General features: G+C 40.1%; 1 protein-coding gene across 4 annotated transcripts in view; it reads left to right on the forward strand.

Moving 5' to 3' along the window:
- The window catches only part of CHD7 (chromodomain helicase DNA binding protein 7), a 131,175-nt gene that overhangs the window by 62,392 nt on the left and 42,991 nt on the right, over nt 1–25,792 (forward strand). For all 4 annotated transcript variants that reach the window (XM_071737613.1, XM_071737611.1, XM_071737615.1 and 1 more), the window contains exons 3-6: nt 11,947–12,368; nt 21,094–21,232; nt 24,438–24,575; nt 25,620–25,685. In XM_071737613.1, coding sequence (XP_071593714.1) covers nt 11,947–12,368; nt 21,094–21,232; nt 24,438–24,575; nt 25,620–25,685 — 765 coding nt within the window. The remainder of the gene's footprint in view (nt 1–11,946; nt 12,369–21,093; nt 21,233–24,437; nt 24,576–25,619; nt 25,686–25,792) is intronic.

Consider the following 25,792-nt stretch of genomic DNA (forward strand, 5'->3'; position numbering starts at 1 on the left):
TTGAATATCACTGAATTTCATGAAACAGGCTGACTCTTCCTACCATCATCTGTCTCTCTTTGTATCTGGGTGAAGAAGTAATAGCTAAAGAATCTTTTCTAATTTTTTTTTTTATCATAACATAGAAAACCCTCAAGAGCCCTCATTCATCTTCTAAATTTTCCTATAATGTGTCTTCTCCGTTTTTCATGTGAGGAAACCAGGACAGAGGGACAGGGAGTTACCCAAGGCCAGGGTGATAGACGTGGGGCTTCTTTGTTTGCCCTGTCCTGGGCTGTATTGCCTTTATGCAGATACCCAAATATATGGTCTCTTGCAGTCAGGGTAGGACACTTCTCAACGAGAGAGTTCATGGCAAGTCCTTCACTGGAAAGCCATGTTAGAAATAAACAAGTATCTAATTTAAAATTAAAACAAAAACAAACAACAAAAAAACCTCCAAAAACCAAACAGCCCAAAGCCCCTTCTGGAAAAGAAAATTGAAAAGTATCACAGTCAGTCGATATTGGTGGAAAGACAGGATAGTAAATTATTTTGCCTAATTTTCACTGCTTTCATTAAAGACTTGCAGTCTTTCTCTTTTCTGTATTTAAGGTTTCAAGGTAACATGAGTCTTCTCTTTTGGATAATATTTTAGTCATTCAGATCTGATATAATCTAGAAGTCTCATCTATCCTGTATGCTGAATGAGGCAGCAATTCTGCAGGTAAGCTTGGAAGGAGTTTAAAAAAAAAGATTAAGGACTAGCAGGTGGAATTTGTTTTGTAAGTGATACGATTTTCAAATGCTTGGAAACAAAGAATAGAAGTATTTAACAATTTAAACTGCCATTTAAAAAAGAAAAATAGGTTTGTAATTTCTAATAGTTTTTCTTAGGGTTACAGTGAACTTAAAATACTTCTTTTTTCCAAGACAATAGCGTATGCTTACTATTTCACTTGCAGGGTGATGCATTTGGTCAGTATCTGTAGAAAGCTTTTGACTTTTTGCTGCACAAGAATGGTTTAACATTGGATTAGAAAAGTCATGGCAACTTAGTGGTGAGAGGTAACATAAATAAGTGGTAGAGGAGTTTTGGAGTTTCTTTTTCTCTTCTGATGTGGAACTTCTTTGTGACTAAGGAGATGCCATTTAGAACACCAAACCAAAATGTTAATTTTCAGATCACTTTATATGGTGAATCTCCTAGTACTAAGGATGCTTACCTGGACTAGGGGATTGAAATAGGAACAAGTAAAACAATTTGAGATTTGGAGTAGACATAAACAGTAGGGACAGGGTGATTGAGCTGCTGTGGATATCAGTGTGTGATAGCAGAAGGCATTTATCAAATATGGCCTTTTGGGGGAAGTTCTGAAATGAGACCTTTTTCATCAGAATAAGGCAGCAAACTTAAAGATCATAAAAGTAATATCAAAAGTTGTCTTAAACCAGGTTTAACTTCCATTGCCTTGGTGATGCCTTAAGTGTATTTAGTGTTACAATCCATGGGATTGGAGAATTGTGTTTTTCAAAATTTGTAGCAGAAAAGCCCGAGTAAAAGTTATAGCTAAAAAACGAAGATACTAGCTCAAGTAATGAATTGAAAAGATTTCCTGTTTTCATTCTGAATACAGTTTGACTTCTTCTTGGAGAGGGGGAAGGTGACAAGGTAAGAAAGAGTATTGCATTGGTTGTCTAGTGGGGTCTGTTGCAAGTCATTCAAATAAAATATTGATAAACAAAAATCTGTCAGCTCCAAACGAAACCCAAAATGAAGTATTTGTGCTGGTATTCTTTCTTCTAATGCTTTAAGCTCATTTTTCTTAAGCTGGTCTGCTCTAGCTGCAAGATATCCTGGTGAAATTGATCTTGCTCCAAACCATGGAGGAAATAGAAGGTTTTGGTATTTAATAAAAATACTTTGAATAGTATTGTGAAAGTAAAGTGGGAATTCAGTGGGACTCCCTTTCTAAGGACAGGAGAAATTCGAAGTTTTGAGTCTTTTGTCACATCTCTTGAAATCCTAAGCATTTAAGACCATTGCCCTTTTCTCGACCTATTAGAACATGATATATTTTTGTAACTTGACTAAAAACTTACTCTTTTTTATGAGGGTTTGTAGATGGGAGAAGTGAGAAAGTTCTTGGTAAAGGTTGTGAATTGCCTCCTTTTTTTTACCAGCCTTATGATGCATGTTTATCATCAAATTGTTGATTGATACTTTTTCTATGTTTTCAGGCATCTTAAACATGCATTTTAGCAGCTCTAAATCTGTTGGGGGGAGGAAGTTTTCAGCAAAATTGTTGGGCCTTTGTTTTGCTAGATATGTAAGGAAGGGGGCTAGGTAGGGAAGTTGGATCTTAAAGTCTTACTAGTTTATTGTAACAAACACTGTATAGTAGTAGATAGTAATTGTTTAAAAATCCATTTGAACCATTTTGCTGTTGATTGCTGTATCTTACTTTTTGATGAATGTATGAGGTACATCCCTTCAGTTGGTGCCCTCTTTCATTTCTACAAGAGAGACTTTGGTGGGCATTGAGGTCCCCAGCCAGCCTCTCAAGAGCTGACTTTCCTGAAAAGGATGTATACACGTCTTACTACCTTACACTGTATATATTTACTGGTATATCCTGTTAAATAAATTTTCCTGTAACTCTTCTGGGGGTGGGGGAAAAAAGTACCAGAACAGAGATGTTTTTGCTGTTGTGGAGTGTAATGCTTTTGCTGCTAGTGCTGCTTGCAGCAGTGAAAGCACAGATGAAACTTTTTTGGTTGTCTGTGGTCAGAAGTAGCAGTGCACATTGGTCTTTGTTTTTTCTCCTTAGTCATAAACCTGATGCTGTTTGCTCTGTGTTACTGTGATTTAGATTTGATAACAGTGGAGAAACATAGTGATATAAGTAGATATAAGCTTATTAAAGTTGGGCTTAAAATGGTTCTCTGAGTGACTTTAAGTCTTTTGTAGATAAACAAGATTTTAGGGGGCATTTAAAGCTTTACTTACTGCAAGCTGTTAAGTGCTTGATACACTTCAGTCAGTCAGGACTGTTTTGTTGGATTTTTTTTTTTCTGGGTAAGGGACAGGATTTTAAGTAGAAATCATAGCTGGTACCAGAGATCCATGACCTGCAGTGAGACAATACAGTGTGATGTAGGAATGGGTTACCCTCAGAGAGTATAGATCTCTGTGTTTTGGATGTTCAGAAACTGAGTGGAGGGAATTCTGCGGGGGGGGGAGAAGGCTGAGTGTGCAGGGCTTCCCCTCTTTCCTCAGGACCCTGGATTTCAAAGCGTGGCTGTGAAAGATGCCCCGAAGAGTGGTGATGCTCACATTTTTTTTTTTTTTTTTTTGAGAAGCTGCTTTGCTTTCATAGGGAGGTGAAGGGCTGTAGGGAACACGGAGGAAAGCCCAAGTACAAAAACTCAGGCTGTGTGTGTGCTAAAATGTTAGGCTAGTATTTATAAGGCTTATTGTACTTAATTATAGCAGTCTCAGTATTACTGGTTTTGGTTGATTATGTGAAGGTGTTTCCTCCCCCAGTCTCCCTTTCCTGGAGAAGTTGAAGTATTGTAGCAAGTCCTCTGGAAACCATTTCATCTGAACATGCTCTTTACTGTGTGACTTCCCTATATCCCATACCCCCTGCAGCCACCACCTTGTTTTAGAGGGGTGGGAAAAGCCTGGTGGTAAATCTCCTGAATATTCTGTAATGCAAGGGGTGCTCTAGTAAGCATTAGTTATCTGGATAGCTGTGCTTGAGCATAATTTCACAGATGTAACTTCACAAAGGAAATATCCACATTTTAAAGTACAGGTTCTACTTGGCAGAAGAAAGATGTTAGAAAAAGATGTTTGTGGGCCATTTCACAGTAGGACCCTTGCTGGTCTGCCTCACATTTTCCCCACTTGTGGAATGGACTGCACAGCATAAACTCTGCAAAACCTCTGTCATAAAACTCACGTTAGCTTGTTTCTGGCATGTGTACTGCTTGATACTGGAGTGCTCACAGAAATGAGGTATCTTTTGACTGTGGCTGTGCAGGGAGGGCTGGCTCAAAGGGTGAGGTCAAAGCTGTCAACATAAGCAATACAGCACAGTGGCTTTTGCCAGTAGAATTTGGGACCCAGTTGTCCCATGCATACCATGTGTTAGAGTTAGTAAAAACTTGAAATTGTCAGTCTCTGACCAATCTACATGATGATGATGGAGAGTGGAGAGTCTGGCTACTGGTGTGTAATATTTGGGACCTGCCCTGTGTGCATGAGGAGCTATCTTACACAGATGCCTAAGCCAGTATATGTTACATAGTAATCTGTAGGAAAAAAGTATTAGTAAAATGCTTGTCTTGTGGACCACTGCATATAAGCAGTTACATACAATCAGTGTAGTAGCCATTGCACTTTAGAATCATAGAATCATAGAATCAGCTGGGTTGGAAGGGACCTCAGAGATCATCAAGTCCAACCCTTGATCCACTACCACTGCAGTTACCAGACCATGGCACTGAGTGCCACATCCAGTCTCTTTTTAAATATCTCCAGGGACGGAGAATCCACCACTTCCCGGGGCAGCCCATTCCAATGTCTGATCACCCTCTCGGTAAAGAAATTCTTTCTAATGTCCAACGTAAACCTTGAGACCGTGCCCTCGTGTCTTGCTGAGAGTTGCCTGGGAAAAGAGACCAACCCCCCCCTGGCTACACCCTCCTTTCAGGGAGTTGTAGAGAGTGATGAGGTCTCCTCTGAGCCTCCTCTTCTCCAGGCTGAACAGCCCCAGCTCCCTCAGCCTCTCCTCATAGGATCTGTGCTCGAGTCCCTTCACCAGCCTGGTTGCCCTCCCTTGGACCTGCTCCAGGACCTCGATATCCTTCCTAAACTGAGAGGCATACATGGAAAGCTAATCTGGAGCATACATGCTTCATTATCATAGGGCTGATAGTTGTCTGAGATTGCCCAGTCAACACTGGTGATGATTCTGATCGATCATCAGCAACCAGAAATTGGTCATGGGATAAATTAGTTGCTTTTGAGCTGTGAGCAAACCACCAGTGCTCATACTACTGGCTGATACTCCACAGGTTTAGTAATATCTCTCACTTTATGTGGGCACAAAACAGGATTACTACAAAATACAGTAAAATGTTTTCTTTCTGGACTGTCACATTAGTGTCATTCATTTTTTGTAGTATGTGTTACTCCGTAGAGCACGTGACCAGAAAATAATTCCAATACTAGCTGTGCTGAGATTAAATTAAGAACTCAATTTTTATATAGCATGTTTTTATTCTTCTACATACAGTAACTGGGTGATATTTTCAGCTCCACCAGATCAGCAATGAGTGTACTACTGCAGTGGTGGCTGAGGGCATTAATACTGTGTTTTAATCACTTCCACTCCACACTTAGGATGCTGTTGGCATCAAAATTCTAGTTGCTATGGTTCAGTATTTTTCTGAAAACTTTAGATCAGCAAGGTTTAACTTTTAGTACTTAGATCTGTCTTTCAAACCCACTCTCCCCTTAATAGCAAGAGAGCAGGAACACTTGCTTAAGAAATAAAATGGTGTTGCAGTAGAAGTTCACGAAAACATGAACTTCTTTTTCATGCAAAGTGATATTTGATTGTCAACTTTGGTCTTGCTAAGAAGGTATTAATAGATCTTTAGTTTTCCACTCATTTTCACCAGAGTTTTGTAGAAGTAAGGCAAGTGATGTACTAAACCACAAGATTCTTATGGAGTCTCACTGCAACATAAACTTCTTTCGTTCTCATCTGGTGTCATCCCTTTCCCTTTATTGCAAAGATGATCATGGACAACACTTGTCAGTTTTTAAATGCAAGTTGTCACTTTTTAATGGCATTGTTTTTAGAGAATCTCTTGAAGTACTGAGGTACTAGTTGTTTCTAAACAACATCATATTGCCCAAAATATTTGAATATAATACTAGTTATTTTCGTATAATAAAGTTATATATATATATATCCTTCAATTCATGGCAGTAGTTTCACAGGAAAGAGACGGGATCAAAATCTATAATAAGAGAAAATAATGGATAAAACAGATTTTGGAAAGAATTATGAGTGCGAGCATAGTCTTGAAGATGTATCTGGACTTCAGCTACTATGGGGAAAAAAGCTGTACAGCTGTACTGTTGTTGAATGTAGGTGATGTTGATTCCTCTTTACTCTGGAGTTTACACTGATATGTGAGCTCTGCAGATTGACATTTTTTGAGGATTATTTGCATTGGTCTAGGAAAGCCTGGGGGTGCTTCAGAAACCAAAACAGGCCTAATGCTGCAAGTATTGAGAGACAAGTTGAGAATAGCAGGGACAAAGCAGTGTATGGAGACATGATATGGAAAATAAAGGATTTGTTTGGAGGATAGTCAGGATGAGAAGTTTGTTCTAAATAATCCAGAGGGATGTTGAATCTTTTCATTAACCTCTGAAAGGATGAATGGTGGAGCAGTTTCTACCTGTGATGGCTTTTAACACCTTGGGTACTATCCTGTGCTATCAGGAAGGATACAAATTCAAAAGGAGCCATTTCCATGGCAAGGATGCTGTAGTCCCTCCTCTGTTTCAACAGAACTTTCTTTCCTGGCAGGTTGCTGTTCTAACTTTGCCAGAATGAAGGTGATATTTAACAGGACTGCAAATGACAATGTTTAGTAATGATTTATCTAACATGAAATTGTCTGTTGTATAGATACCATATTGTAATGTTTTGTATTTTGGAGCCAGTAGGAACTGCCTGGGCACTTACTCTGCTGTTACACAGCTTAGTTAATAAACCAAAGTCCAAGAAAACTTAAATAAAATGTGGTTACAGTGGATCTTTTTCAAAATCTGGAAAAGACCAGGGAGCCTGGAAATACCCGTGCGAGTAATGAAAGGAGTCCCATGAAAAAGGAACTTTTATTTATTTAGTGCTGATACTTAAATTTTGTGAAGTTAGTTTAGTCATGGGATATTCTTTGCTGCTCTTGCTTCGTACTTCTTAAACCCCTCAATACTGGCTCAAGTACTGCTCTGCTAGGGAAGAGACACTCAGCTACTTTCAGTGCTTAAGTACAGTTGATTGTGGTTCAGTCTGTGTTCAAGCAAGAGAAAGATTCTCCTCCTTAACCTTCCTCCCTGCCACTCACCCTCACTGGATTCATCCTGCATTTTGTCCATCTTGCTACTTTGTGTAACAGGCCTGGTTTGAGACATCCATCTCTGCTTTGGCCTTAGGTCTAAACGGGTAAGCAGCTGTGAAACACAGGCAGCTTCATTTTTAGTTTTTCAAATCTTACACGTTTGGAAGCTTAAAAATGAGATTGAATTCCAGAAAAGTAAGGTATTTGATTCCAGAAATTATTTCTTAAACAGTGTTTTCACGTATAATTTGCTCAGATATTGTTGGCAGGAGCATATTATCATCCTGGGTAACCTGTTGAACTGCAAATTATTTTAACTCCTCGAAATTCCTAAAGAACCTCTATTTTGCTCTAATAATCTGAGTCTTTAGGAGTGTCCTGCATTGTGATATTGCATGATAATAACATTGATTAACTGCCAAGCAGTGGGGAATCGATGGAAGAAAAAAAAAAACAACAAAACAAACCTACTGTAAAATTAAATGGTATTACTGAAGACTCTACCATGCTGCTGGTTAGGGAGGTGACTACCCCAGTAGGCAGTGGTAGGAGTATTAATGTGAGCTCCAGGTTTTTTCGCATGATTAAAACAGGCCATCTGTTCTTTGTTAAATGTTTACAAAAACAGCTTTTCTCTAAAAGATTTAAAGAGATGTGGGTCTAGTAAACACACCAATATTTTTGAGCACCTTTTTCACCTTATTTCAAATAATACCAAAAATAATTCTGCTGTAATATCAAATAGGATTAATACCTATTTGCGTTTAATCTTCACTGGTTTCTTTCCTGTGGAAGATTAAACTCTGTACCAACATAGTAAATTATGGTTTTGTTATTACTAAAGCAGCAGGAGAAGTGATTTCTGTAAAATATGCAGATAAATTTTTCCATCGTTTGGTGAAAACTTGTAATATACGTGGTTTTTGTAAATGGGAAATGGGGTTCTTTCATTAGAAATTGTGACCCTGTAACTAGAGTTAATCCTTTGTAGATTTAAAGAAATGGAAGTATTTTAAATAATTCCCTGTGGTTGGCTTAAACTAAAATTTACTAGTGCAAGCCTAGTCTTCTTCCATTTCTCCTTTCATAAGAAAGGGCAGGCAACTGGTTTGGGGTAAGAAAATGAATCTTTCAAGCTGTTTCCGATCTCCTTGCTAGATCTGTGCTGCTCCTACACAGCTTCACACTAGGGAGCAATGTGGGGTTGTCAGTTAGGGATAAACTGTTTTAGCATATTGCAAAAGTGTAGGCACAGACTTCCTAGAAAAAATAAAGTTAATCACACCCATTTATTTGAAAGAGTGCTGCAATTTAAGATCACATGTAAGTGGATTATAAAACACACCAAACTGCAAAGGGAGTCTTGTATGGTAAAATTATTTTATTTTCAAGTAATAGGAAATATAGTTGAAGTTATATTAAGGACAGGGTTGGCTTTTTGTAGCTTAATGTTTTGGGGATTGTGATGATGTGAAATGAAAACATAGTATTTTAATTTGTATGCTTGGTAATGCATATAACCTGGTATTGTAAATAAAAGGCAGCAAGGGGTTTTTATCATTTGTTTCAAACATACTGGTTAAGTGTAATTTATAATTAAGTTGTTTCAAAGGCTGAGAATGACTCTTGTGAATGAGTGTTCTGAGGTGGTAACAATCTGAATTTTCATAGGATGCCATCTTCCAGAGTGAGCTACAGTGTGGCAACAATTGCCGCCATTCTCAGTGCATTAACTTCTGGCCAGACCTTGCATTTAAGCTACAAATGTCAAATCATGAAGGGGTGATATTGCTGTTGTGGAGACTTGGAAAGCTGTCTGCCTTGCATTAAAATTTGCTTATGACTGCACTGAAAGTTGGGTTCAGACTTCTAAAACAAATAACCAATCAAAAAACAAAAATAAAAACAAAAATAAAAATAATAATAAAAAAAAACCCAAAACCAACCAAAAAATCAAACAAAAACCCCCAATAAAAAACAAAAACCCAAAACAACAACAACAACAAAATCCCCCGAAGCCCCCCAAATCCACAAGGATTATTTTTTTTAATTAGATTTAAAAAGTAATGAGAATACTCACGCATTCATGTTGATTTCAGTGACACAGTCATATCACAAGTGAAAAAATCTTCAATTTTATAGAACTAAATTTACATGGCATTACTGTGTTTCTTGTGGGTTTTTGAATATCTGTTGGCTTGGCTCTTTCATATGCTTAGGAGGAAGAAAAATAAATAAACTACCAATTCTTGTTTGTTCTAGTAAGTTGTGGACTATGCATTATTCAATATAAATTTTACAAATTACACATTTTACAAACTAAATTTCTTCTATGCTAGACAGAGTAAGTGAACACTATTTAAAAAGATGACCAGGTTTTGCAGTGGACAGTTTGATGAAAATATAGATGAAACTTGCACTCAAGGACTTTGAAAAGCATAGGATACATGACATAAAAATGGCAGTCTACATTGGGAAATAAGTGGTCTGCATTGGGAAAATGGATGTTAAAAGTAGTGCTCTGAAAGCCTATGGATAAGGAGTATATACAGGTGATCTGTGTAATCTTCCTGTCCCTTCTTGAAAGAAGTGTTAGGCAGCACAAGTACCTTACAGTCTGAGTTGCAGAGAAGAGAGTTTTGTTCTGTGTCACAGAACAAGGCAGAGGAGACAGTTCAATTTAGTCAACCAAATTCAGAACAAATTTGAAGATTTTAAAATAGATCTGTTTTATGTAATGTATTATTGATATGCAGAACTCATTGGCACCACTGACTTCCTGGTATCATGGCTTTTGTTATACAAATATCCAGTCTTTGTGAGCTTTCCAGCATGAAGATGTGTGTGTTATGGTGATCACAGATTTTCTCAGAAGAGGTCTTGGTTCATACTTCAGGATGCCTGACATGAAATTGCCTTGAGGTGGGGCTGATTGATGTGGTGCTAATGCAATGGGTGTATCAGGTTTGTGTTAGAGCTGAGCTTCCACTGCAACTCAGACCCTGTTCCCTCCCAAAAATCTTAGTAAACAGGTGGAGGACAGTGACATCCATAAGTCACCCTGGAAGTTCCTGGTTAAAGCAAGTAGACCCAGATATCAAGTCTGTTGCTCAGGTCTTCCCTCTTGTACTGGAGGCTCTTCCATAAGGAAATGTAGTGTTTAGCTTGCACTGCTCAAACCCCTCCCAAACAGCAATAAAGAGTTATCTTCCCTTCCTGAGAGCCTCACTTCTGGTCACTGGGTAGCTGCTGAGTAAGTGTAGTCAGGACATAATGGATTTTTGCTACAGTAAAGAATGCTTAAAATAGGACTGTGTGGAATCAGTTTGCTTGCATTCAGAAAACTAAAATATTTGGGAGAGTACGCATGCATTCATTTTCTCTTATAGGGATATTATGAATTTTATTTTCTATCTTAAGTGTGTTGTTCTTTTAGATCCAGGTGGCTAAAGTATATGGCTGTGCATGCCTATCAGTTCTTCTGCTCAGGGACTAGGTTTGTAGTTATTTTTTTGCACACTTGCCACTCCTAAGTGCAGTTTGAATAAAAAGCAGTGAAAAGGAAATGTGAATAACATTATAGACAGTGCCACAGTTGCCATTATTTCTGGACGTAAAATTCTGATTTGCTATAAACCTCTCTTCTCCCCATTTCAATGGATCAAATGTCTAAACTTCATGGCCACAGCTAATGGGAGAACTCTCTCACCTAGAATTGTGCTGCCTTAATTTTTAGGGAAAAGGGGGAGAAAGTGAAAGAAAGAGGGTGGAAAAATAGTCTGACCAAATATGCAGCTGCAAGAAAGGCATCAGTACGATGTCAGGCTATTACTTTTCTTCTTGAAAAGCACCCTTGTCCTGCATTTATAAGCATGGGAAGGCAGTGTGGAAGCAGGTTAGAGCTTTGATATGCTGCAAAACAATAGCAGAGGTTAGACATTTTTTCCATTGAAGTCTCATGGATCTTTGTATAGAACAAAACCATTCAGAGGGAAATGGTTGCAAACCTATCCAATATGTTTGTTTATTCCAGGAACTTGGCATTTGTGTAATTATATGTAGGTTTTCCTGTTTTCTGAGACCGGTGTAAACCTGATATACTATCCAGACTTTGAAATAGGACACTTTTGCAGGTTCACAACACTTAAGGTAGTTCTGTGTCCAGTCTGCAGGAGGAACAAATCTGTTTCAATTACAAGTAGGGAGCTGTGGCTCTTTGACATAAAACCTAACTGTATATATTACATTTTAAAGCAGCTTAATCCTTCATGTGCTGATCAAAATACCTGCTGTCTCAACTGAAGCGATGTAAATAGTGCTGATTAATTTTGTATATCTACAGTCTCTGAATATACTTCATTTTCCTTTGACATGTCTAGAAACAAACTTTACCTTTTTTTTTTTTTTTCCCAGGAGGACAAAATTCCAGTGTGACTGAATAATTTTTAACAAGTTATTAGTTTTGTAACAGCTACTCTGAAATATCTTGAAATAACAATTGCTTTCCTTTTGCATCTAAATGTTGAAGACCCTGAATATTTCCTATACTTCTACTTTATATACAAGCTTAGGAATACTTTTGCCCTTCCTAAAGTCATTTTGCTGCTGCTTTAACTGTAAAAAGCTTTGGTTTTTACTGGTTTACTGTACCGTATTTTACTGTACGTATTTTTGTACCGTATTACATCCAGAGTAGGTCAATCTTCTGTTTAGTATTTTCTCCCTTTATGATCTCTTGCTTCAAAAGCACAAAGCTTTAGAAATGATCTAAAGAAGATGCAGATCTACAATTTTATTTCTCTTTGTCTCTCACAGCATTCTCCGTCGGAGCCCTTTTTAGAGAAACCAGTGCCGGATATGACTCAGGTTAGTGGACCTAATACCCAGCTAGTGAAAAGTGATGATTATCTGCCATCAGTTGAGCCGCAGCCACAGCAAAAGAAAAAGAAAAAGAAAAACAATCACATTGCTGCAGAAGGTCCTAGTAAAGGTTTTGGTAAGGAGGACTTTCCTGGGGGACTTGACAACCAGAATCTAAGCAGAAACTCAGTGGATTGCTCCCAAGAAGAGAAGAAGAAAAAGAAAAAGCCCAAGGCAAAAAGAGAACCGAAGGATCCTAAAGAACCCAAGGAAAAGAAGGAACCCAAGACCCCCAAAGTCCCTAAGATCCCTAAAGAGCCAAAGGAAAAGAAAGCAAAAAATACCACGCCAAAACCCAAGACCAGCAAAAAGGCTAGGTAAGTCAGGAAACTTTTGTATGTGGTCACAGAAAAACAGCATGTTTGTGGGATTTTTGAGAGCATCTGTGCTAAATGGTGTGGGTGGAGAGGAAATCTTGTTTTGTCATTTGCCTAATACCATCTACAGTATCACGGTTTTTTTTTTGGAACTTGGGCACATTTCTCTTGTCTGGCTTTCCTGTTTATGGCTTCACAGTTATTTCAAACAAGCTAGAAAGGCAGAAGGTTAATTTGTGTTTTCAAGACTTAAAAGGTTCTGGATGTCTTAGGTTTCAGAACTAACTCTCTTCTGATTCTGATCCATCCTCGTGTGTGGTTTGTATATTAGGAAATCAAGTTGCTTCAACATTAGTGTGGGTTTGACCAAATCCAGAGATGAAGCCTAGAGTAAGAAGGTTTGATAATGTTTTTTCTCTAAATAAAAAAGTTAGGTGCTTAGCATTGTTAGAAGCTGTACAAACCTTACGATCCATGAGCTACAAGCTATGTAGTTAATCAGGCATTTGATATGGATATTGATGTATCCTCACTATAGAGATAATACTCATTTTGTTGTTCCATCTAAAGACAGTTTTTCTAGCAGAAAATATTTCTGGATAGACCAGATGCCTCAAACCCTGTTTCTGAACTCTTTTCACTCACCATCATGTCCCTGTATCAGGATAGGCTTAAAATACTATGGAGCAGTATGGGAAAGAACAAAGTGCTGTTACACATGAGTAAATACATCATAGATAATAACACATACTCTTTCCTTACCCCTTGGTTCCCTAAACACCATGATTACAAATGTGTACTTGAAAGAAAACGGAGAGGAAAAAGACATTAAAGCTCAATTTTTTTTTCATTTGTACCTAGAATTTCTTACAACTGTTCTGAATTTGTTCCAAACATCTGAATCTGTTTTTCAAGATGTGGCTGGCGTTATAAAATATAACTTCCAGATGGAAGCACAGCCAGACTTGGTTAATCCAAATCAGTTTGCAAAATCCATTTGTATTAGGGTTTAAAAATTGTAGTTAATGAATCAGCTTTGCAAACATTCTACAAGAATGTCTATTGGTTAGGTTGGATACATCTATATGGCTAAATGAGGCATAGATAGCAAGATATTACTGTTCCTTTGGCAAGAAAGAGAAGTTTCTGGGTTAGCAGAGACTATGGTTCCTGAGGAATTCATAAACACTGGCTTATAAAACCAAATGTCCTGAACAGGTTGTATTAACTGTTCAGTAAATTACAGTTGATCAGCCTATCCTATTGCAGAAGTTTCTTTGGCTGTGTTCCAGACTGTCCTATAGGTGGGGTTTACATACACAGCAATTCAACAGCTTACAAAAACTCTTTTAAGTTGTCTTCCAGTATGTATCTTTTAAACTGAAATACTGTAGCAGCTAAAGTAACTTTTTTGCTCCAGTTCTATATACTCACAGGTTGAAAGGGTGACCAGCCCTATCATGTGGCCTGGTGAGCATCTCCCAGCAATTTTTACCACCAAAAAGCATACTGCAGGGCTTCTCAATTAGTGCAGTTTTACCAAAAAGGTCTTGACTACACTGAAGCTTTCTTTAAAAATCAATGTCTAGAAGAAATTTACCTCAAAAACATCCACATGTTCCTGAGGCTGTGCTGGTTGTCACACCTCAGATCTGGTCTGTCTTGTACACTCAATCCTACTATGCCTTTGCTCATCTTCTCTGAATCTTAGGACATGCCATGCAGAATAAAGGAGTCATGTTTCCTTTGAAGAAACACATCCCTGCTTTCTTAGATGTGTTTGTAGGAGACTCTTTATCTTCTTCCCCATGCAAGGACTCTTGTCCCTAGGTGGCTAGATGACTTAGACTGTTCTATTAAATATTAAGCCCTGTTGTTTCACCTGTGAGAAGTGTGTTTGGATGAGCATTAAGAGCAGTTGTTGTTCCTTATGGCTACTCAGGAGTGTGAAGAAAGTCCTGTTTTCCCCATAATGGACTTGTCTCACTGTTACCAAATGCTCTCTTGAAAAGCAAGGTTGTTCCCACTTTGTGGTCTTGTCAGCTTCAGTATGAAAAATCTTTGAAGAGACTGTTGGAATACTGTGCTGCTGAAGAATTTTAAGTCTGTGAGTGCAATTTGCTTACTTTGGCAGTATCACAGACTGGGGACCCTGTTCAGTTACAGAGGCTTGAACCAAGGTTTTAAATAAACCAACTGTCTAAATGCTTAATTGTCTGAGTATTTCAGCACCTCTAAATTCAGAAAGGAAATACTACAGTAGCTGAGATGAGTGAGAATAATGCAAGTTAATATAGATTATGGTACAATTAAGCATAATACTGTGATAAAGTTCTAAGCATTGAAAGGAGTAGTGTGACTTTTATTTTTCTAAATGATGTGCAAAACTATTGGTTTTCATTCCTGAGTGAGCTGATCAGTTTTAACAGGAGAGTTTTGCATTCATGTTAAAGACAGGTAAATAAAGGCAGACATAGGAAATGTATTTATTGAAGAGCAACAGTTTTTTGGGTAGAGCATAACGAGTAATTGGTAATGACATGGGAGGTATTAGAGTACACATATACTTCAATACCAGATTTTTAAATGGTCTTAACCATTTTGTAAGTTAATATAGCTCATAATTTAACCCTGTTAGTTCCTATTCTGACTAACAGTATAATCCTTTTATTAAACAAGCAACAGAAACCCAGTCAGATTGGAGGACTGGAGAACAGAAGAAGCTGATGAATTTTCATGCTTGTTTAAATTGTTTCCTATGGCATCTTAAAAAGAAGGCAAGCACCCAAATGGGCTGCTGGTGTGTTATACTGCATACTTGGTGATTTTGAAAGAAAAATGACATATTAATATTGTACTGTTACACTTGTAATGGATATTAGCCCAATCTTGCCAGTACAGAAAGACAGGTTCAGTGGAAGCTGGGAAAAAAAACCCACATTTACAAAAAAATTTATGCTGGACCAAAATATTTGTGTTTGAAATCAAACTGTAAGTATACCTAGAATCATAAATGAAAGGGTTTTCATTAGATTGTTCAGGTGATAAGTATTATGAGGGCTCTTGATGTTACCAAAGCCACGAAAGGCACGGACAGAGCAGGTAGATTTTTCCAAAAGTAGATGGACACGGAAAGGCAAATAGGCCTGATGAATTGCAAAGTCATGGCTCAGATGCCTGTTCCTCCTGTGCCTGTCCCTGGAGGAGATGAGGACCACCTGTTTGAGAAGATCACGCTGCAGCACAGCTGATACCACTCCTGCTACTTCCTCTGAAACCCTAGAGAGTGGCCACTGATTACAGTGGGAGAAGCATTAGCTGTTTGTGAGGGCTAAATGGCAGCTTTTTGTAGGAGCCTGTCCCTCCTCCCATCTCCTTTGAAGCACGACACTTTCCAGGGCTGCTCTTACGATTCCTCTTCTCCCTGTGGCAGGGGGAACACTTTGTCCTTCCCACGCATATGGCAACAGCCTGGGCTGGGGTTGTGGGTTGCTGCTCTCGAGGGGAGTGCTAAGCATGAGCAAAATTACCTCTTTTAGAGGGAGGTGGGGAGGGACTGTTTTGGCGCACAGATCCTTTGTTTGTTGTGTCGGAAAGGGGATGGCTCCTGGCCAGGGAAGAGGGAAGAGGCTGCCTCGAGTGGGAGCAGTGCAGACAGCAGGACACAACACCCTGGGGAGCTGGAGGACAGGAAGAGAGGTCCCGAAGCTGTGGTGGTAGTTTCCACTCCCAAGCTCGGATCATCCTGAGCAAGGCAGGAAGGGGGATGCCTGTGGGAGAGAGCAGGAAATGGTGCGAGATTTCCAAGCGCTTGTCCACTGAGGCTGTTCCTGTTCACACCTGTCTTCATCTCCCTCTTCAACCAGCCCAGCTGCCAGATATTTACCTTTGCCTTTGCTGCAGGAAGGCCTTGTGGGCTTTGCTGTTACCAAAGTGCACTTCTTAGTAATTTGGCTGAGTTTTCAGGCTGGGAAAAACCTTGTCCCGTTGTTTTTCCTGCTTTTGTGACATACAAAAACTGATTTAAAAAAAATAAAACAACCCAATATGTTTTGATTACACTAGAAGCTTTAAAAAAACTTGTTTTCCTTGGGTAAATAATAGAATCACTGAATGGTTTGGGCTGGAAGGGGTCTTAGAGATCATCTAGTTCCAACCCTCCTGCCATTCACAGGGACACCTGGGAAGGTAAGGCAGTAACAGAAAGTCTGACAGTTTAGCATTTTGAGAGGGTGGGATGATTTAATGTTTTACTGCTCCATAGTGAATGTCTGACATTTTTCTAAACCAGCTTCCAGTCATGAATTTGTCACAGGACAGTGTTTCCAAATGGTATAATAGGAGTCAGTAGTCCACCTGACTTCATTTACATGTTTAAATTACAGGGAAAAAAGCATAATCTAAATCCTGATAGCCATCATACATTACACTAATAAACAGATCTGTCAGTTTCCCAGATCAGATGAAGTAGTTGCATAATGCAAACATACAGGCTAATTACTTCCCCTCTTAATCCTGCAAAGCATGCCATGCTTTTTGGGGTATTTTTGAGTCAGATGGCTTAGCCCTGTAAGTACCTGGGGTTTGACCTAGCTCTGTAGGTGGCTGTTTGACTAATAGACACAAAACACTGTCAAAGTTTGGATAGTTGTAATTCAGGCTCTTTTTTTTTCTAGTTATCCTAGTTATTGTTTTCCTCTTCAGCCCCAGTTTTCCTTCATGTTGTTCACTTGTCTGACTTTCTGCAGGTTGTCTTCTTACTGATCCCCTCTTGTCAGTGTGCTCTGCAGGCCTCAGGGATAAGAAGATGAAACGAGAAAGTAGTATTGAACAGCTAGATTGAAATGCCTGTGTTCGTATCACTTGAATAGAAGGACTAGTTCTAACTGACAGTTTTAAAATATTTCAGTGTTTAGTGTGTGGCAATTACTACTATAGTTTCTCCCAGATTTCTAGTTCTTGTTTTGGGACTGGATGCTGACTGGATCTTGTCTCTAATGGGACTTCAATAAATCTTGCACGTGTAAAAAGCAGATATTGAGAGATAGTTGTCTAAATGTGACTGTTACAGTTAGGTTTTCTTGTTGCCAGATTTGGAAAGGGCCATCAGATGTTCATCCTGACATACAGCCCCTAGTGGTAATGGCACAGTGTCATAAGAACAGGTATTACCTGCTTGGACTTACATGTGGAAAGGTATTTCTGATCTAAGGTAACACCTTTCCTGAGTGGCATGATTACAGCTGCTGGAAAGTGGAAAAACTGAGTCAAAAGCAGGTACATTTAATTGTCAGGAACAAATCACTCTGGCTCTGTGGGAAGATGTAGAGGAACAGCAGTTGCTGACAGTTTGAGGGTGTTCCCAGCAGCCAGGTGAAGCTCCTGGGAGCGTGATGCACGGGGAAGCAAAGCCTCGCCTCGCTCTAAGGGGATGGTGCTGTTCTGTGATTTGTTCCTCACCTTCCTTTCTTTACTTGAAAGAAGCTGTAGATGTGCATTTAAAACGAGCAATTCAGCTGAATTTAGGACTTAAAATTCCCAGTGGATCTGCACACGGGCTTTGTTCTCTGCAAGGTGGTGGTTCTTTTTCATGTGCCCGTTTGCAGCTGTCCTGACGAGGGGGCAGATCTGAAACTGTGTCCGAATTGCTGCGTCCATGTCTGTCTCTGTTACTGGGGGTGACTCAGTGAGCTGAGCTGTGGCTTCGGGGGCGTGCGTAGGTCATGAAATACTCTTCTTAGCTGGGAGTCCCTTCCAACACGAGTGGGGAAAGGTCTAAGAGAGGCCAGAAGGAAAACCACTGTGGGGGTCGACCTGCTGCCAGTGCTGGGGTGGCTGGTGGGGTCTTTGTCTGGGCCTGGCCGGTGGGCGAGTGCTGAGGAGCGCAGGGGCGGCCGGTGAGGGGTGGGCAGAGCCTCGGTAGCGCTTCCCGGCCTTCCAGCAAATGGGTGTTTTATCAAACCTGGGCCACGCTGTTCCTCTCGACTTTAAGCCCGCTATTCATAGGCTCGGGTGCACCCGGGGCACGGTAACCACTACTACACTGAATTGCGTGCCTTGCTCTGATTTACGGGGGTCAGGGGGCCAAAAGCGCCAGGGAGCCCTTCAGCTCGCCTCACCTGGCGGCCGTCCACCCCGCTCTTGACAGCCTCACCTTTGAGTTAAACAAATCTGAGAAAAACGTAAAGTGAGCGTTGGGGTTGTGTGGGGTTTTTTTGTTTTTTTTTTTGTCGGTGGGGTTTTTTTGTTGTTGTTATTTTGGAAGCAGTTTCGCGGTGATTTGATAACAGGCGGGGGGTGAGGGGGTGCGTGTGGGAAAGCAGGGCGGGACGGGACACGGGGATACACACACACATAGAGACACACGGATACACACAGGCACACACACACACGCTCACAGGGAGAGAGAGAGAGAGGGAGAGAGAGAGAGAGAGAGGAGGCGGCCGCGCAGGTGCCGGCAGGGCCCGGGCGCTGATTGAGGGAAGCAGATGGCTGCAGTCGGTGGCCGCCCGCCAGCGGAGCAGGTGCTGGTCACGTGGCCGCGGGTTGCCGGGGCGACGGGAGCGCCCTCGGCGCGGGGATGAAAGGCGAAAGGGGGCCCCGCGTCAGCTGCCGCTTTGTGCCATTGGTGGCAGTCAGAGCGGAAACAAACGCGGGGAGGGGGAGCCGCGGCCCGGGGGAGGCCGGCGGGACCGAGAGGGGAGGGGAAGGGGAATGGGAAAGGGAGGGGAAGGGGCTGCGCAATCCCCGGGCCCGCAGCCGCCTCCCTGCCCGGGGATCCGGGCTGTGTCCGAGCTCTTTTCCGCGCTGGCAAACTTCTTCCTCTTATCGTTGTTATTTTTTAAAATTGTCACAGTTTCAGATTTAAATCTTTTAAATTTTTTTTTCTTCTTTTTGGGGGGAAGAAAGCAGTGTCACGCCCTGCAATTCCACCATAATACAAATTAATTTCCAAAGTTCTCCTGAGAGACCTTATCGCAGTCGTCCAGTACCTGAAAGGGGCCTACAGGAAAGCTCGGAAGGGACTTTTTACAAGGGTGTGTGGTGATGGGATGAGGGGGAATGGCCCTGGAATGGAAGAGAGCAGATTCAGGTTGGGCATTACGAAGAAGTTCTTGCCAGTGAGGGTGATGAGACACTGGCACAGATTACCCAGGGAAATTGTGGATGCCTCATCCCTGGAAGTGTTCAAGGCCGGCCAGATGGGGCTTTGAGCAACCTGGTCTGGTAGGAGGAGTCCCTGCTCCGCAGCAGGGGGGTTGGAACAGGATGATCTTTAAGGTCCCTTCCAACCCAAACCATTCTATGATTCTGTAATACAATTCTATGAAAAATTTCCAGTCTTTTCGCTTGCAAATTTTATTTGAAGTCAGCGTGACTTTAAGCACAGGGTGTAAAAGAGGGTAATACCTCAACTGAGATGTCCCTGTCCCAAAATGACATGTGACCCTATTCTGGAGTTTTAAATTACAGCTCCAAAATAACACCTTCAGCAGGGCAGCACAGTGATCAAAATGAACAAGCTTAAAGCTGGTGTCTCTTTGAGAAGTTACAACACCAGGGATTATGAAGGAAAAACAAATCCCGGGCAGCATCCTGGGTATGAAGTTAGAATGTAGAAGGTGCAAAAACTGTGTAAAAACACCTGTCATACTGTTTGGCAAACTGTCCTTGCCATTTGTTGGGTACCCGTGCATAACTCTGCTCTGCTTTTAAAACTCTCAGCAACTTTTCACAGCCAGCCTGTCAGATTGGTTTCAGGTCTGGGGTGGAAAGGTGACGACAGAGGGGAAAAAAAAAGATTAGCAAAAACCCACACAAGGCTCAAAGGCTAAATGTGCTTAAAATTACTAACTTGTACCGTGAACTCATCTTCCCTGTGGTTTAAAAATTTAATCCCCACAACTCTGAAGACCTTGCTGGTGTGGGATCTGGTGGGGATATTACTTAAAGCTGGATTTTTTGATACGTGCATCCTCACCTATTTCCAGGCCTCCTGAGTGCAGCTGGAGAAATGGGGAGTCCCAGCTCCTCAGGCAGCAAATCTTATCAAGAGGGAGGAGTGGGAGAAACAAGCTGCAAAACCTTTATCTGCTGCCATCAGTGGATATAACTTTCTAGTATCATGTGGTTGCTGATGTAGCAGTTGAGTTGGTTTTCCCCCCATAGAAGCTGCGGTTGCATGCACTGAGGCCATGTGGGTGCTGTCCTCTGACACAGAACTGTCTTTACTGCTTGGAAACAGCAGGGATGGTAGAAAGAAACAAAGGGTTTTATTATTCAGTCCTTTGTTTTGGTAATGCTTCCTCTAGTTCTGGTCACCTGGTCCGGGACCTTAATGTCAAGACAAGTGCATGCGTAGTTCTGTTTCTCTTCACATGTGGTCAGGTTGCCCAGACAGCACTTTCAGAAAGCACAGGTTTTGAAGAGTACAGCTCTTCCTTTCCACTCTCATTTTTAGTTTCTTGTTGAATATGTATTCAGTGTCACTCTCTAAGATCTGGAAGGAAAGAAGCAAGGTGACTGTTGTTAAGGAACGGGAAATGTTTAGTGATGGCCCATGCATCATTGATTTTACAGTTATGTTTAAGTACTTAAATAAGGAAGTCAGTGGAAAATAATGAAGTCACTGAAAATAAACACCTCACAGATTAACTGTTTTTTTTTTAAGCACTTTACACTTATATTTTTCTACAAATATTAATTAAAAATACCGCTGTTGCAGTAACAAGAAACAAGATTTAGAAAATAGTGCTGCGAAGAAAAAGGTTAACAAGGGAAAGGAAGGTTCTGAAAACTCAGATTTGGAAAAAACTCCACCACCATCACCTCATCCTGAAGATGAAGATGACCCAGGGGTTCAGGTAATGCTCTATCTTTCAAGCTCAATGTAGTCTTTGTCAATTTAGATGCATAAAATGTTAGTTGTCACAGCACATTACAGAGATGAAGGTATTTGGGGTGTTTTCTGTGTTGTTCAGAATGACAAACCAAGAAGATCTGGAAATCATCATGGTAGTGAATATTTTACTATTTTACTAAAACGAGTATTCTTTGTTGTAATTTTGCTTTACATTATTTTGCCTGCAGATATGTGGACAGTGCTGCTGAGTTTTCACGTGTTCCTTTCCATCCCTGTAGTGATTATGGTGCTGAATTTTCCATTCTGTAGACTTAATGTACCGTTATGAGGTCTTGGTTATAAGTCTTGTGTTTCTTCTTGCACTGGCTTTGCAAGCCTTCTGAAATCAAGAATTAAGACATGACAAAGCAGGATGTCTGAAACGTGCATGTCAGGGACTTGTAACTGTGCTACTTTAATGGATGAAGGACCTTTTTGCAGAACTGCCAGTCATTGCCAACACTGATAATTTGGCTTGCCCACTGCACACTTACCACTTTCTGGCCAAACATTATTTCATGTAAAAAAAAATCTGGATGTAGAAATAGCACGTGTGAGAACTTCTGTGTTCTTTGTCGTGAGCCACGTTAAGAAGTGCTCAGCTCTGGGCATGCTTCTCCTGGCAGTGTTTAGAGTAGGCAACAAAATTAAGAATTCCCTCAGGAAGGAACAGAGGCAAATTGTGATGGAAAAAGTATAAGACTCCTAAATAGTTATGCTGGTATTACTGTAATCTGTTGCATTCATCCATTGCATATCAGGTTGTGGGTGTTTTGCTTCTGCTTATGAGAGATGCTGAGACCAGTGATCACTTGAGAATGGTCAAAGCAGCCTGGTGAGAAGGTTGGCAAACAGTAGTGTCCTAGCACAAGCATCACTTATGCCTTCCCTCTTACTGTTTTCCAGAAAGATATGAAACAAAATGTCAACAATCTAATGTATTTTTAGTTAAAAGCAAAAGCAGCAACAAAAAAGAGTGTTCTGATTCATGCCAGCCATGTACTCTGAGTTGGAAAAGTTGAGATACACCATGCAAAGGTTAAAATGTTCGAATAAGTTTTCTCTACTGTGCCATGAGTTACGAGTTACGCTGACAAAAGATGTCAAAGAAACTTTTGGTGATGATTTTTTGGGTTTAATTTGCATGTTTTGCTTGTTTCCTGCTTGTGAAACTCAGATGGGTGGTTAATCTTATATTTTAAATATTTCATTTTGTTAAGGTATTTTAGTTTAGGGTTTTTAATTACAAGTAATTTGTGTTTTCTTAATTCTTTCTTGAACTGCATGTGTTACACTGCACCCATGCTCCTCTGCACAGAGGTAGGGATGGGTTACAACCATATACACCAGGACAGCTAGAATTCATAAACTTGTTAGGTGTTTCCCAGCTGAGATTAATACTTCACAGTTGTCTAAAACACTGTTGCATTCTTAGTGTTAAATACTGAGTCTTCTGTAATGATACTATGTAGTAATGCACACAGCGATGCATTGTTACCGTAAGAGCAGAAAAAATACTTACTTTTGTGTGTTAACATACACATTTTTTTATATTCCAATTTCATGCCTATTGCTCGCCTTTCCATCTATAGATCAGTTAATGAGTACAAGATAATCTGATGCAGATAAATGTATACTCAGTTTCTGACAACAGTGAATAACAAGTGCAAAGCCTCATGTGGACATTAGAGGAAGCTAACCAAGTCAATAAAAATTAAATAGAGAATTACCAGTATGTTTTAGGCATTCCTTCTGTTAGTAAAGAAAAAAAGATTTTTGGCACCAAAAATTAGGATAAGACTTACTGAATGAGCCAAAAGAAAATTGGTATTTTTCCAACCAGTCTTTATGGAAATGAGGATTCAAATTTGCCAAGTGGTATCCATTTTCAAGTATAAACATATTGTTAACAGTTTTGTGGGAACCCCTAGACTATGTTAAAGGTAGAAGCCACATCACCATTGTTTAAAAGGGTGATGTAAACTTAACCTTGGCTCCAAAATTTCATTTTCAGTTAAAGAAAGAATTACTAATTATGTGAGGATATTTGTGCTTTAAAAAATAGGATTAACTATCTTAGTAAATATTTGACTTCGTGTGCTGTGAGAGAACCAGGTGTGTAGATCTGTTAAGCAAGCTGCATAAGTATTTGAATGTACCAGTGAAGATGTGTGTTAAGCTGAGAAAGATGTAAAAATGAGTAGTGTATAAATTCATAAAGGTGTTTTTTAACAATTGATATTGAACTTTTTTTATTTTTCTTCTTTTCAATATATGCATCAGTCCATTGAGACACTTGATGCTCAGCTGACAGTTTCTTTCAGCAGCACGTGCTCTCAGCTTCTTGGAAATATATAACTTGATGTTGGCCTGTCTGGGAATTTGAATATTACTGTTGCAGAAAATGGTGTCTGCATGAGTCAAGTTGTAAATTTTGTCCAATGGGTGCTTGTGTATTTTATAGATTGTTTTCTACAGTTTCTCTGAAGCATCCTGGAGATGTGGGTATGGGGACACAGGAACCACGTTTTCAATTTGGGGTGGTTCGAGTTTTGCATTCTCCTCTATTAGTTATGAGGTCTTTTCCCATGCTGTGCTGCAGGATGTCTTTCTGAACAGTGCTGGGTCAGTGGAGTGAGGAAATCGTATTTCATTGTATTTCCCCTACGAGATAATCTGGGTACAAGTGGGGAGAGCAAGAAAGTGTGTTGTCACTGCTTAGCAACCCCGGGGGTCACGCTGTGGAAAGGTGGTGTTTGGTTCCTGCGTTGGCCATCTGTCAAAGTTTGTCATAGACGTGGACTGAGAGGTGCACCTTCTTGTATGCTAATTGCTTTGTGAGATAATGCTTTTGAATTTTCTAGCATGGTTTTAGCAATACTAAGTAAAAAAACCCCAAAAAACCCAAAACCAAAACAAAACGCCATTTTCCAACTCAGAACAAGCATGAATGGGGGTTTTTTTTGTTTGTTATTGTTTCTAAATTAAAAGCAGCTTACTGTCAGGAATTCAGAATACTAATATCTTGATTCCACAAGTCCTGTCAGGGTTCTGTAAAAATAAGTGTTTGCTACACAGTAATGTATTTGAGAAATACGAAGATGTTTTCTCAGTTGCTCTGCAGTCAGTTCTGTTTCACATGAAAAATACCAATGCTTTCTATTCAGAAGCGACGCTCAAGCAGGCAGGTGAAGAGGAAGCGTTACACAGAGGACCTGGAGTTCAAGATTTCAGATGAGGAGGCTGATGATGCTGATGCTGCTGGTAGAGACTCTCCTTCAAATACTTCTCAGTCAGAGCAACAGGTGAGATATGAATGGACTGGGAAGATGGCTGTAACTGCAGCATTCGGAGTTAAAATATGGGCTCTTTTCCTGAATGACAGTCATCCATTGCTGTGTGCCAGAAGGCCTTATCTTCCTGCCTTCTTAAGGAATATATTAATGTGTATGCAATTTCACAAAGTTCTTTGAAATTAATGGTCTCTACCGAAACTGGACGGCTAGGAGTCTTGAATTTACTTCTGTGAATTCAGTGATCTGGCTTCTGTGACTTCAATAAACCACTCAGGCTTCTCCCCTGCTGCTAGGCACCATAAGAACCCCTTTATGAAATTACTGCCTTGTAGTACCCAGCAGGGTACACTTTATTCTCTGTGCAATGTAAATGATGGATAAAATAGTTTGAATAAGATGAGGGGTAATAATGTAGGAATGACTGTTGTAACAATCTCATTGTTTTGTAGTGCTTTTTCAAAGAACTACTTCACTTAACTAACTGATGACCTGTTGGAGAATATATACATGTTCTTTGGTATTTCATTTAGTAATTTGTTAAGCCTTATGAAATACTGTATGTGATCTCCATTGTTAATCATTCTCTTATCAGAAAGAGAATTTGGTAGGCTTGCCTGCAGTTGTCATAGTGAAGTAATGCAATTGTGTGATACGGAGTCACAGGCAATTTTGATAGCCATCATGTGGACACCTAAACAGCCAATTAGAGTTTTTGAACATCTAGTATTTAGGTTGTATGGTACTGAAAGCTTATTTTATTTCATGGAGAAGTGAGCTGCTCGTGTGGTTAAATCTGTGTATCTGTGCATGTCAGCCTTAGGGAGAGAGCTGGAGTTGCACTCGCTCTTAAAGTGTGCTTTAAACAAGTATCCTTCACTCCTTTATTATGGTATTAAATCTATTTGAACCCTCCCTGTTCTCATGCTAGGGGGAAAACTTCTTTGTGTTAAACTCCTGTTGCAAAAAAATATGACCGGAACTTTTTCTAATGAAGGAATTGTTTAAGTAACAAAGTTGCACTCCCATAACTCTTGTGTGCTTTTTATGATGTAGGAGTCTGCTGATGCTGAAGGCCCTGTTGTGGAGAAAATCATGAGTAGCCGTTCAGTCAAGAAAAAGGTAAAACCAAAGAAAATCCCTTGCCTAAATTCTTTGCTGGTTGAGGCTGTGCTTAGCAGCTAATACAACTTTACATGTGATCAAGGATGTTACGTTTACAAGTGGTT

This window comes from Heliangelus exortis, chromosome 2 (assembly GCF_036169615.1).
Source record: "Heliangelus exortis chromosome 2, bHelExo1.hap1, whole genome shotgun sequence".
Classification (NCBI taxonomy): Eukaryota; Metazoa; Chordata; class Aves; order Apodiformes; family Trochilidae; genus Heliangelus; species Heliangelus exortis.